The 14,712-nt window shown below is 42.1% G+C and overlaps 1 protein-coding gene across 1 annotated transcript in view; it reads right to left on the reverse strand.

The window, feature by feature from the left end:
- Positions 1-2,166: 2,166 nt before the first annotated feature.
- Positions 2,167-14,712, reverse strand: part of zfpm1 (zinc finger protein, FOG family member 1) — a 108,590-nt gene continuing 96,044 nt past the window's right edge. The window contains exons 5-9 of the mRNA XM_067588728.1: positions 11,129-11,231; positions 10,100-10,348; positions 8,868-9,101; positions 8,474-8,716; positions 2,167-8,243 (exon numbers count right to left, since the gene is read on the reverse strand). Coding sequence (XP_067444829.1) covers positions 5,593-8,243; positions 8,474-8,716; positions 8,868-9,101; positions 10,100-10,348; positions 11,129-11,231 — 3,480 coding nt within the window. The 3' untranslated portion in view covers positions 2,167-5,592. The remainder of the gene's footprint in view (positions 8,244-8,473; positions 8,717-8,867; positions 9,102-10,099; positions 10,349-11,128; positions 11,232-14,712) is intronic.

The following is a 14,712-nucleotide window of genomic DNA, read 5'->3' on the forward strand; positions in this document are numbered from 1 at the left end:
GATTTTTAGATACTTTGACTTGGATTAAATTGTAGCTCCCTTTCACCATAATCCATCCACTAAATCTCAGTTTTCTCAATACAGACTTCATTCCTCACAGTGTTGTGCTACATTTCCTGTTACCTCCTTACATCCCATTTAAAGGTCCTACATAGTGCTTTTTTGTCCCAGTCATGGTGGTGCCGAACAATGGCAGTATAGTACTGTGAGGTCTCTTTCACACCTCATACCTTGTGTCCAGACCAAGGAGAACATGTATACATTGTTTCCTTTTAGTTCTGGTCCACTTTGTTTTCACACTGACTTACAGTACAGCAAACCAAGAGGAGTAATCATAAAGTCACATGGACAGGTAACTCATTCACTAGACCTACTGTATGGTGGTGGTGGTGGTGGTGGTGGTGGTGGTGGGGGGGGGGGTACAGTATACTGTATATGCAATGACACATAAAATGATAAAGAATCCGCAATATAAAGTAGCCTCTAGTTTTTTTTTTGCTTTATATAAATAGCAGAAGAAGCCAGTGCAGCCTGGCTGCAGCCAGATTAATGTGCTCCCTCCTGCAGTATGACTGAAGCTTGTGAAAAGAGTTTTGAAGGCTATTTCCAGCAGGCCTGCTGGAAATGAAGGTGTGAATTGTTTATTTCAGCATCAGTACAGGTCAAGAAGGGTTGAACTTTGGTAATGTTTTTCAAATGAAACAATGTTTTTTTATTGGCTGCTGATGTGGGTTTTGTAAATTAAATCAGACTCCAAAAGCTCTTCACCTCTGATTTGATTAGAGTCAACTGATTTAGTATATCACAATTGTCCATTCATTGTAAAATCACATATTTATCATAAAATCTTCTGGTCTGCTTTGCTTTCACACCTTGGAGGAGCCATACCAGAGACTGTTTGAAACTCATTAGAGATGTAGCCTTTTCAGGTGGTCTCAGTCTGGTTGTCTTATCCACATCAGAGCTCGATTGTCAACTTTTAACACCAGCCTAATCCAAACAGGCCAATCCAAACATAATTTGTACCAAAGCAGTTCAGACAGATGTGAAATTCGACAACTGACGATTCATGTAGGCCAAAATGTCCACTAATACACACAAAATATGCAATTCTAAAGGTTCGGAGGTTTTCTTACCACATCACTTCCTGATGATGAATGCTTTGAAAACCCATGGCCTTTCCTTTAGCACCACCCTCAGGGCAAATTTGACGTGTGTTCAACATCCTCATAGTTAGCCAAACATTTGATTTCCATGGAGTGTACTCCAGCCAATCAGTTATTGAGATTTCATTTCACATCACTGACACATTTGAGTGGGTTTTTACATATGGTTCAAATTACTGGGTCAAAGAAGCAGTTTAGCTAAACCCAACATGACTACATTAATGTTTATGATATTGATTAACATACACTGTCTCAAAACATTAACAATCCTTTTATTAGTTATATTATTTTTTAATGAGAAGGACAATCTAAGTCAGCAGTCAACTATGGGCGTTTATTATACTAGTATAATAAATAAGTAATTTATTTGAAGTTTTTCGAAACTTAAATAACTTTGTAGTCTTGTCAATTAAGCCAGTGAGTCCCTTTTTGCTGGTAAGCCATCCAGGAGATATTCAGTTATGTAAAATTGAATTTGGAGGCTTTTAATCTTCTTAGGAATGGTCTTGTTTGTTTAAGGTAATTATACCCCTGGTAATTAACATGTCCATAAATGAATGTGTTGAGTGTTCTCTTGTCCCAGAACACAGAATACAACAGTGAATAGTTAATTCGCACGCCATAATTCAAAGGTTAAACATAGGGTGAGAAAGTAAAATATGGAAATATGCATCATATGTGTTTTTATTGGTGCACTTTGCCATTGCCTGGAGCAGCCTTGTAGGTGTGAATGAGCACAGCTTTTCTTCTTACATGTAGTATCACTTATGCACATTTTAAAAGGAAAGCTGATAATTCACTCAGGCTTTCTTTACTTGCCGGCATCACACAGAAACAGCACACTAGAAACTTTCTGATGAGAGGAAGTGATTTGTGAGTGACTACGCATAAGCAACGGTGAATCAAGCACATTCAAAAGTCAAGGACTCCCTCTCAGACTCATGACTCATCAGAGCTGCACGTAGGCATTCAGGTGAAAAAGACAAGAAAAAAACAGTCACACTTTTCATCAGTGTCTCTCAGAACTTTTTTATTTCCCATGCATAGTTTGGACAAGAGTGTAGTGGACCTGAACTGGAATGGAAAATAAAGAAATAAAAGTTTTGACATTCATTGTGATTTTCTCCATCATGGACATCAGAGTCAGAATCATTAACAAAACATGTTTACAACTAAAAGAAAAAAAAATGCGAGGATCAAAATCTTTCAGAAAGTCCTTCATGTTAGAACGAGAATGATGCATTTTGGACGGGGAAAAGTGCTGTATAACATAAATACATTACAAAAAAGTCCCTAAAACTAAAACATTCAGCACATTTTTATACAACACAGTGCAATAAAAATGGGTATGTTCAAAGGATAATTTTCCAGCACTCAGTTCCTCAATTTGCGACTAGTTGACATGACCGTGTCTTTCTCTTGCTTCTTCTCTCTCCTTTTAGGACCCAAGAGAGACAGACCAGCACAATTGTAAACACTTAGTAGTAAGATGTGTCCGATAAAGTGCTGCTCCAAACCACAGCAGAGGAGAAAATCAACCAGGATTTTTAAAATATGGTAAAAATCCTCCATTTTTACATTTTGTTTCCAGTTTTGGGGTCAGACGCATTGGACCAACATTAATCGTTTCATGAGTTCACACCTAAGCAGGTTTAGGGAGTTATGGAGACAGGTGATGTCAAAACTGGACAGCAGGTGACAATTTTTGCTCTTCTGAAAAATGTGTGTAACTGAGAAATTACATTTGACATAATTTGCCATGTTTTAATGTTTGATAGCGATGACGATATAAAGGATAACAATGCTACTCTGCATAATCCTAGGATTTCTAATACTAAGTTGCAGAAATGTACCTGAAAGTAACCACATGACCTCACTGAGTATTTTAATGGATCAAGCTAAAAATCTGTATTCTTTAAAGCTGCATTAATCAATATTTTTATGTTAACTATGGATGAAATTACTGTCTAATGTGAAAGAAGTCACTCATAGTGACAAACCCATAAAGAATGACCACTGACTGTGTTGTTCCCCTCAGTTCTACAGTGCATTTTAGCATCTTTCAGCTCATTATTTTGGTTTTGCAGCCTGCAACTTTACTGTTGTGGTTCAGTCTTACTGTTCCCATCAACCCCTATTTCCAGCAGCGGTGGGCAAAAAGCCAATACCTATCCAACACCAAAGAGTTGTGAATACTTGACTTCCATTTGGGGTATGTGTGGGTCCTTTAATGCTATTACTGATAATAAACGGGTCCAGATCTGTCCTGTGTTGGTTGATTTACAGTTGGACTGACATCACCAGAAAAATCCTTTCAGTATGGGAGAATTGGCTTTAAGAACATACATTGAAACTTTCACCACTGCTATCACACTCAATACTATATCATTAGTCTGGAGTTTTAGTCTTATAATGGTCCAAATGCTGTTTTAGACGCTCTTGCACATAGACAAGAGTAAAATCCTGAGGGAAATGTTTATTTTCTAGAATTTGGGAGAGGAAAAGGATGTTTTTTTAATGAATTCAACAGGATGCAAGATTGGCTATTGGCAGCTTCAATAAACAGTGAAGTTTGTGCCCCAAAAAACTTAAGATGAGCCTTACATTGCTAAGTATGCATCAATATTGGGAAAAACAAAGAGTATTTCACAGTTCTAGCTAACACTGTATTGCAACTGCAACAGCAGCATGGGAACATGTGGTGTAAACTGTGCGTGTGAGTATGTTTGCATGAGTGAAAGAGCAATAAAGTGAAAGAAGTAGAAAACAGACTCTCTCTCACACACACACACACCATGGGCCACAATAAGTGGTTATTACATATATGCTTACCCTACTGTGTGAGGTGTTATACTAAGATGGGACTATTCCCTGCTATGCCTTCATTGCCGGACAGAAACACAATCATTAAAAAGAAAAACTACATCGTTTAAGACCACCTAAGCATTGATGTGTTTTGTCTATCCCTTAGTATACATCTGAAATGACACTTTCGAACAAAGAATGTAAAGCTGTGTGTCCTTAAAGGTCACATTTTGCATGGTCTGAAGCTGGTAACTAAAGATAGATTTTTGATTGAAAATTTAGATTTTGTATACCCTAAAGTCTGGGAGGCTACATCATTCTCACCAAAGTATAAAAGCAACAGCATCAGAACGCACTCTTCAACTTTCTGATGTGAAAAGCTGTAAGTGAGGAAGCTGTTCTGATATAATTGTGCTGCTAATCTGCAAGGTACAAGAGGGAATAAAACTAAACACAGCGCTGGTTGCCAGACCTCACCATCAAATAAAGACTACATAAACAACACAAAATGCTTACGTGATAACAAAGTTCAGTGTGATCCCAGTGATTACTGTGAGAAGATATTACATATCTACACTTAGAAAATACACTTCAACATACCCAGATCCAAACAGTTCCTTCCAACAGTATGAAAAATATACAAATAAAAAATACAAATACTCTCAGACACTAGGTAGGTAGTTTTCTGTTGACATGAAATCAGTGAGGACTAAAAGATAAATATTTCACATTTTTTCTCCCTTGCATTTTAAAGAGAAAATAAAAATTTGTGTGTATGAAAGAAAAAAACTGTCCATTTTGAAATATTATCCTTCAGTAATTAGTAACATTGTGATACCACATATTTGTTTTTCAGCTAAAAATGCTTTAGCTTTTCTAGTAAGCAAAAAAGAGCCAGTGTTGAAACCAAAAGCATATAGAATTCTTTTTTTAGACATCATACACTATGCACAGATAATAAAAACATTAACAATGATCAAGTCTTTTCCACACAAGAGAAATGATTCCTCTGTTTAGGTCTGAAACATCAATAGCTATAGAAAAGACTGGAGATTCATCATAATCAGCATTATCATTGCTGTATCATCATCAGTCAGAAATGCCTCCAACAGTCCAAATCTAATTACTGCCATTATAAACAACTCAGTTCAACAGAGAGACAGAAAAAAGGTTGTTGACAGATCTTTTTAACGTCCCATAATGCAACATATTGTGAGGCCTGGGAGTGGTAGATGTTAAATGTGGGGCAGGGTATGAAGACAGAGTGATCTAGGGGACGAGGGCACACCAGTGTGTGCAGGTAGACAGGCAGAGAGCCAGGTAGCATCCGTCTCAGCTCTTAGTGTACTACAAACTTTGACCCATAGGAGGAAGAATATCAGTTACTGTATGTTAGTAACATCACCTGCAAATTCTGCTCTGAAGCAGTTTGGCCTCAGGCCCTGCCAGATGAGTAACAGTCATTCATGATCATGCCAGCTGAGCGCCACTTTGGCACCCATGTGGGAGGACTGGCAGAGGAAAAGGGACATCTGAGCTTCTTGGAACTGAATGAAGAAAAGCCTCCACTCAAGAAGAAAGGGGAAGGGAAAGAGGAAGAGGGAGAAGAGAATGACTCAGCTCACTTGACATGTTCAGCACTGTGGGAAGAGCAGTAGTATTTCTTATGAGCTATGAACGTGGAGAGGCTGCTGAACTTGATGTTGCACAGCCGACAGTAGCGGGAGTTACCGTTCTGGACAGGGGAGATCACTGGGGTTTTAGCGCCAGGAATGGGGGCAGGCTGGGATGCGGGGATGGGATGGGAGGCCATGGTTGGTGTGGCCTTATCTTGAAGGAGGGACAAACCAACTGTCTCCCTCAGAACCTCAGGCACAGGTGACAAAGTCAGAGAGGGAGCCCTTGAAGGGGACATGGGCAGAGGTGAACTGGCTGAAGGTGATCCAGCCCCACCTGAAGGGCTGCCATTTACCACTGGGGAGGAGGGAGAAGTTGTACTACTCCTTGCCTGCCCGTTGACGCTGTCTCTGTGAACCCGAGAGACCAGCCTGGGCTGGCCCGTTGGGGTGGTGGAGGTGGTTGCTGTAGCTCCATCCCTGGGGCTAAGGCTGGGGCTGCGGCTGATCACACTGCCTGGTTGGGGTAGGGCCTCCTGGGGTGGCTGAATGGTTACAACCAGGCCGTGGGTGGTCTTGAAGTGCTCCATCAGGTCAGAGGTGATGGGCCTGTTAGGACAGTATGGGCAGACCATCTGAGGGGAACCTGCGCCTTTGGCTCCAGCTCCTGGGGTGGCTGCAAGTGTGGTGGTTGTATGGGGAGAAGATGTGGCATCGGAGGCAGATAAGGCAGAGGGACTGGATGATGAGCCTTGAGCCTGGGCAACCCACTCAGCGGGGAGGGCTTTAGCCTCCATAGGATGCAGAAGATCCTGGCGCTCCTGTTGAGACCTGCTTTTGGGCGAGGTAGAGGCTGATCTCTTGAGCCTGTGCAGCTGCTCCAAGGTGTGGGGCTGGAGGGTGGTGGCGGGGCAATAGTAGGTTTTGTGAGCCAAGTAGTTCTCAATGCTGTTGAAGCTGATACTGCAGGCGGTGCACTTGTGGTAGTCAGTAAGCGGCAGGGCAGGGAGAATATTGCTGTTACTGGGGTGTGGAACCTCTCTCAGACGGGGCCTCTTGCTCAGGTCAATTGGGCCATCTCCTTCAGGGCTGGAGCTGCCTGCTCCACTGGGAGAAACCTCTTGCTTCACTGCCAAGCCAAGTACAGAGGGAGATGGGGCAGAGGCAGCAGCAGTGGCAGCAGCAGCGGCAGCAGCAGCAGCAGCAGCGTTAGCTAATGCTTCAGTTCTGGCCATGTGAATCTCGTACATCTTCTTCCTCTTGCGTGTGCGGATGGGCTGGGGAAGGAAGGCTGCTGTGGTAGTTGCCTTGGCCATGTGTACGGCTCGGTGGTTGGATGGGTCATGGCGTGATGCACAGTAGAAGCGCTTGTGAACAGTGTAGTTTTCATGACGACTGAAGCGGATGTTGCAGGCCTCACAGAAGGTTCTATTGGGATCATCTTCCAGGTCCTCTGCAGAACCACTGGCAGGGCTCTGGCTGCCTTCACTTGCTCTTCCTCCTCCACCTCCACCTCCAACACTACCACCTCCACCTTCTCCTTCAGAAGAGGATGATATTCCCTCTCTCCCCACAGGAGTTTCTGTCTTAACTTCGACCACTCTCCTGGATTCTGTTGTTCCACTCCCTGCAGCAGGGTCGGAGTCAGTAGGAGAGGCCGAGGCTGCTCTGCTTGCTGCTCCACCCTGAGGAGATGCTGATGAGCCATGTACCATGCTGGATGGCACAGTGGCTGGGCCTGCATCCCTTGTTGATCCTGGGCCTGAAGCTGAGGTTGCACCATCTGCTTGGTGCCTACTGGAGCAGTACAGCCTCTTATGTGCATAGAAGTTGTTGATGTTGTTGAAGGTGATATCACACTCAAAGCAGGTGGCTCCTTTGTGAGGCGGAGTGGCTGTGGCTGTAGGTGCAGTCGGTCCAGAAGGGAAGAAGGCGGCTGGGCTGTTCTGGGGAACTGTCTGGCCCTGTTTCAGACGGCTGTGGACCATTTCTGACATTTTGGCCAGGATCTCTGAGGCCTGGGGCAATATGGCTGCCTCAGGGTTAAACATGTACTGGGGCAAGAACATTGCTCCTCCTGGGAGAACTGGCCCTGCACCTCCCATATGAGCTGGGCTAGAACCAGGGGTAGGACTTGTTGGTTCGGCCTTAACAGTTGTGGCTGTCGGACTCTTAGGAGAATTTGATGTCTGGCAGGAGGAGGTAGCAATTGGCTCTTCCTGTGTCTTCCTCCTTGTTTCTTGATCCCCCTCCTCTCCATCAACCTCCTCCTCCTCCTCCTCTCTATCCTCCTTAATTTCCATCTGTTGCTCTTCTGTCTCAGAGTCTGAATGAGGCTCCTCTTTGATCTTTAGGTTAGTGGTTGGTGCATCAGGAGGACTGCAGCCTCGTGGAGTGGCTGAGCCGCCATTTGCGCCTGGGCTGGATGAGTCTGGCTTGGGTACACATGCTAGGGGCTCCCTCTCTGGGGGAGATGGCTGGAGCTGGAGGTGGTCAACTGATGATGGGGTACTTTGGCGAGGGGTGGGGCTCCTTTCGGCTGGGACCCTGACCTCTAGGTGAGTTCGTACATGCTGCTGAAGCTGGGCAGGGGAGTCAGAGTTGTGGCCGCAGACTTGACACTTCAGCACCACACCAGAGTCTCCTGGACTGAGACCTGATGAAGAGAGTCAGAATTAATGAACTGTCCTATTAGCTTACATTTAGATGGACCTGAAAGATTTAGAACAATGTGTCTGGTCCTGATTGAAGTTGTAAAAATGTGAAAAACTTGATAAACATTTCTGAACCCTGACACATTACAACATTGTCTGTACAATCACATCCAAGTGATAAAAACTCACTCTGATATTGACCATCAGTTGTCATGATGATAGTGTGACTTACCAGTGGACGGAGGCAGCTTAGGAAGGCCTGGCCCTGGAGAGTAGACCTCACTACGAGATCCAGGCTGGCAAACCATGTGGCTGGTGACCAGATGACTGTAGAGGATGTCTCTTGTGGTAGAGACAAATCCACAGCCATGACACACCCCATTCAGTGTGTCAGTGTGGACCTTAAGGTGGCGCTCACAGTTTGCTTTAGTGGTGAAGGCTGACAGACAGATGAGACACACAAATGGACGCTCACCTGTGGAAGGATAGAGAAGGAAAATAAGTCAAAGGGACAAAACTGTGGGCTCATCCATCATAGCTCCTAATGAACTGGTCAATGAAGGCACACTGGTCATGTATCTGAATGTTAAGCCTCAATGTAGTCTACATAAAAATCTTGCTCTCACCGCTGTGTGTGCGCATGTGGATCTCCAATGAGCTTGCACTGGGGCAGCTCTTGTTGCACTGTGGAAAGGGGCAGATACGTTCATTGGGATAGGACTCCTTGGGTTTGTCCTGTGGCGGGGATGAGGCTGCGGCTGGCTGCTTCTGCCGGCTGGCGCAGTAGTACATGAGGTGAGCCTGCAGGTTTCTCTCACTGCGATACCAGATCCCACAGTCCTTGCATGGGAAAATGTCCTCTGATAGCCAACAGAACATACATTTAGAGTCAGTTGACTAAACACAAACACAGCCAATCAGTATTGGTTGAACAACTTGATGAAAAGCACCACTGATCAATAAGAGACCAGTTTGTCGAGGTGTGGAGTTCAAGTACTAAATTGGGTGCTAAATTTGGGTCCAATTATAAACTAATAGTCTTTAAACAAATAAAGAATATGAAAGTGTATGTAAAATACGCATGTAAACCACAGAAACCATTTGTCAGAAGTCAATCTACAGCTATAAGAGACTGAGCAAGCACACACACACTCCATTGCTATGAGTATCCAAGGCAACAGAACACAAAGGTTATGGGAACGAGAAGTCATCCTTATCCTTATCGCATGTCTTATCATTAGTATCATCAGTTATTTTTGACACCATCCAATTATTTGCCGCAGTGTTGCCAAACCTAGGAATGTGTAATCATCTAGGCTGATTATCAATAGTCTCAACAAAATGTGTTTGTGAGTGTGTGTGCTCAGCATCAGCCACAGACGTCAGCACAGCACAAGGCCAACAGGAAACTTTAAGAGGTAGCAGCCAGAAGCTGAGCAGTGATACTGACTGGTAAAGACCTGCAACGCCATCTCTTGGCCAAAGAGAATGTTACAACTTTAAGGCAAATGGGTTTATACTGAAGTACTCAGAATAACAAAGATAATAAAAGCTGTAAAGGCTGACAAGAGCAAGCATGACAGATTAAAAGGGGGTTCTGTATTGCATGTAATACTTTATAAATCATCTATCTCATATTTTCGTACATGAAATATATGCAATAATACCATGTAAAAAACTATGTTGGTTTAGTTTACAGTACCTTTTGATACCACTTTGTGCCATTATTATTAGAAATTCCAGTCCATCCAATTCTAATCAATAACTTCAAGCAATTATATTCTACTTGAAAATACTGTATATATAACAATGCCAACAAATTAAAATCTTATTTTCATGCCTTTAAAACAACACTCACTATTTACAACGGCAGTGGCCAAGATTGCGGCCATGCCCGCTTGCTGTGGGAGAAGCTGGATGTCTGAGCGCAGCGCCGCTGGGTACAGCGGCTCCTCCTTCACCACAGGTTGTTTCTGGGTGACAAGGCTGAGTGGAGGGGACAGCTGGTCCAGGGGGGAAGAAGAGTTGGCGGGAGGAGGCAACAGGGAGGCCAGGAGCTCTTCACCAGCCACAAGCTCCCTGGTCACCTTACAGAACAGCTCCTCACCTGAAAACACACAGACACAACTGTGACTGGCTTGTCATAGCAGGACAAGCACAGGTGGAACTAATAACATTAACAATGGCTCTGTTAAATTGAGGTGTTTCAGTAAGGCATTCCAGTGGACAAGTAGGAGCCCTGCGACTGATACACCTGATATTTATATGATTAATTACAGTGCTGTGAAAAATATCTATAGATGACTTAAAGGACAGGCTCACAAGTCTATCTTAAAACAACAGTCAGGAGCCCAGATAAACATTGAAACTGTTTTTTCTTGCTGTAATCATTCCTCCTGTTCATACTGACCATTAAAAGATCTCTTCATGATACACTTACAATGTAAGTGATGGGGGACAAAATCCACAGTCCTCCTTCTGTGCAAAACTGTATTTAAAAGTTTATCTGAAGCTAATATGAAGCTTCAGACATCAAATCAAGTAGATATCTTTCAACATTACAGTCTTTTTAGTGCCAAAGTTCCTCTTTTTGTTACTATACTTCCACCGCCGCTCAACAGGGAAACTCTGTCTGAGGAAACACAAAGAGGGAATTTCATGCTAAAAAGACAGTAAATGTGTCAGATATCCACTTGATATGACTAACTCAGACTGCTGAAGCCTCATATAAGCTTCACATCAACTTTTAAATGTAATTTTTCACACAATGACTGTGTGGACACACTGTGGATTTTAGCCTCCATCACTTACATTGTCGACCAGAATATACATCAGACACCAAAGAGAGGACATGCAGACCTGATGCTTGTCACACTGAAAATTTCACCTTGGCTGTAGATGGTACAGTTGGCAGCAGAGGGATCAGAGGTCAGAGGGAGACGGCTAATCCAACAATCTGGATCCTCACACACCAGTGTCCACCTGCAGTTCTGCAGAAAGAAGGCGAGGAATAAACATGAGGGGTTTGGTCAGACTCATTCCACTCACTGCTGAATTATACTGTATAGTATATAATAAAGAAAAAGCTGTGAGATTAAAGGTCACTTTCTTTTCTTTTCTTTTATTTATGTGTTTTTTCCACACCCCCATAAAATCACCCTTTTGATTTTACAGAATAACATCATATGCACCTTCAATGTAGGTCTTGATTTGTGGCTATAAGTGCTGAAACGATTAGTCAATTAATCGATTAGTCCATCAAGAGAAAATGTATCAACACCAATACTGATAAGCATTTATAACATTGTTGGGTTGCCAGATTTTGAAGGTTTTACTTGTGCAGGCTACTCTGCTGGGCAATTTACCTGGATCGTTGGTACAACTGGGCATTCCTTTTAAACCCAATGATCAAAAAGACAAGAGACAAACATATTGATACATATCTTACATGTTCATATTCATGTCACTTTTCATAGTAACAGCAATGTGAGAGTTCTACACCGTGCTAGTGTTCAACAGGTGATGCATCTTGTCAATAAAACTGTCACTCTGTCCTTAACTGCTTCCCTGTGGGTTCATGCTTTTCTCTCACCCCTCATTTTATGTCCTCAACACTGCTTCAGATGGAAACATGTCAAAATAAGAAAGACTCTCTTAAAACAAGTTCCATTGTCATTCTCTTCTTTAACAGGGCTTCATTATAGTATGTTGACCAGGAGATAATCACAAAAATCCAAGCATTAATTGCTGTCAATTGGGAATACAAAGTAATACGGTACTGTTCAGCGTGTCTCCAGTGGTAAACACCCGCTATAAAAAAGACCGTCGGCCAGCAAAGGATGATTACAACTCAAGAAGGAAATGAGGAAATGAGGGGAGCACGGGCTGAACAAAGCCACATGCACAATAAATGAGAGGAGAGAAGAAAGGAAAAGAGGAATAAAAGAGGGAGAGAGAGAGTGAGAGAAGAAAAGAAAGAGAAAGAAGATCTGATGAGGTCGACAGGCTGCTATTCAGCCTGCCGCCATAATGAGATCCACTGTGGATACACCGGACAAAGACTGGACAGGCAACATCCACTGTGTCTGTATGTGGAGGTATGAGAGAGAGAAATAATACACATATTACACACACACACACACACCTGTGTGTCCTGCGCACAATCTTGTCTTTGTTCATTTGAGGCACCAGTAGCATTCCCTCTGACAATCACTCCCAGGAGGACACAGGCTTATCCCATGTCTCCATGACACACACACAAACACACACACATTTTTTTCCACTACCCTAATCTGCTACTTCCAACTCATGGTCAGTTGTTTTTACTGCACCATGCTGTGAAAAATCAACTTTAGACATCTCTCCATGTGCAAAAACACCATAAACACTAACATAAACTTGTGGACCTGTGTCTAGGTTGCAGGGATATCTGGGAGCATCATAAAGGGGAACATACTGCATCAGCTAATTCTGAATTCACAGTGAAGACAGGAGGAGAGAGCTAACCAGATCATTATTTCCACAACTGCAGGTGTACGGTACAGATTCACCTGTTGGCCCTGCAGCTAGTTAAAAAAAGTTGATAGTCCAAAAAGAAGACAACATTTAAGCAAAGTGATACATGCACGGGCACTGAACATTTACCTTTCTGTTCTTGCAACTTCCAATTTCTGAGATGAAAGTGAATATGCAAGAGCTTTATTCTTCTAACTAATAACTAATACAACATTTTAAAAGGGAATAAGACACTGAAAATGTATCAGTGTACATGCAATGGCTGAATGTGAGAGAGCAGCACAATGCTGTATGTGATGCAGTAGAGCTAAATGTCCATAAGGAGGCAGTATTACCTCAGTGCTGGACCTGAGTCCTCACACCATACTGACTGAACACTTGTGATCAATAAGGGTCAGAGTTGACATGATGGCATGCTCTGCCTGTTAAGTCTTTTTTTCTGTGACACAGATTATCCCTGATTTTTAAAAAATAGGGTCGTGTCTCCACAATAAGCTGATGTCTAACACAATGAAGTTGAGCTTGTTAAATTCAAATATTAAAAAGCTATTCAGTGCTTGGTCACAAATTTTAATTTTCTCTGTTATTACTTTGTATTGTAGAAATTTAACCTTTCTATTACTATTCCTTTTTCATCCCTACTGCTGCTTTTAAAGACAGGCTGATCAGTGTGAAAATAAATACAAGCATGTATCACTGACTTACTGGGAGGAAAACTGTGGAGTTGACAACCTGCAGGAGCATAACATAGACAGTGTATTTCATACAAACTGGCACATTTCATGCATTTGGCCAAAAAAGGAATCCTCAGACTGATGAGCATGCTCATTGTACATGTATCTGACCTCTATTCATTCCATCTGTAATAAACTGCCAAAAACCTGGTTTGACATTTTTCCCCCAATCCTCTATATTAGAGAAGCTGAAACACCCCGAGAGCTCATCGATCCTCTACATTCATTTTACTAATGGAAAATATTAAAAATGTTTCAATCTGCATCTCAATCCACCAACACTCACAGTGATAGACAGTCATTAGATCCAGGTGCAGTAATGTAAGTAAGCATAGCAGCTCGTGAGAAGACAAGTACAGTTTTAGATTTTTGGATGTTTTTCATTGTATTAATCTGTCTGGGCAGCCATTGGTTTTCATGTACATTATGAACATGTGTTAGTAGACTCTTGAGAGTATGTGATGAGACCTAAACTGAAGTCTGCATACATTAAGGTTATGTGGTGACTTCTCAAATCATTCCACACTTCAACTGGATAATTGATTTTTATACTGTATAGAAATGAATGTAAACCAATGGCTGCTTGGAATGGTAGGAGTAATGATAGGCAGCATGGTCTGCATAATGGTCAGCTTTACAGTACGCTATATGTGATTTGGAGTGACTGGAATAAAACAGTGGAGCTCAGTGTGGGCATTGGGACCGTCAAGGGGGTGTAAGATGAATCATGAGATGATAAACAAGACAGGAAAGAAGAAGAGAAAAAACATCACTGCTACACAAACATTTCTCTGGATCTGGAGAGTTTTACTTCTACAGCAATAAACACATTCAAATTATAGTGTGACAGATACAGGAATTTCGGGACTGACTCCAAAATTGATATAAGAGATAACTATATTTTTAAAATCTGACAATATTTATATTTGTATATTAATTTTCTTTACACAACCAATTACATAAAGGAACATTTTGATAGAGTCCACTAAATTTATTTTTGTTGTATAACTGTGACCAAGAAATCTTCTGTTCATTTTACACATTAAAAATAAACTTCTACTAATACTCTCTGGTGGATAAACTAAAGAATAGTGACACTGTTTCAAAACATGTTTTTATCATTTCTATACTTAAATTTCTCGTCATTTATCTGTGGTCATATACGTCAATACCTGTAGTGAACTCATATCATCCTGATCAATTTATTGGTCAGGCTCTAATT

This window comes from Thunnus thynnus, chromosome 5 (genome assembly GCF_963924715.1).
Source record: "Thunnus thynnus chromosome 5, fThuThy2.1, whole genome shotgun sequence".
In the NCBI taxonomy this organism is placed as follows: Eukaryota; Metazoa; Chordata; class Actinopteri; order Scombriformes; family Scombridae; genus Thunnus; species Thunnus thynnus.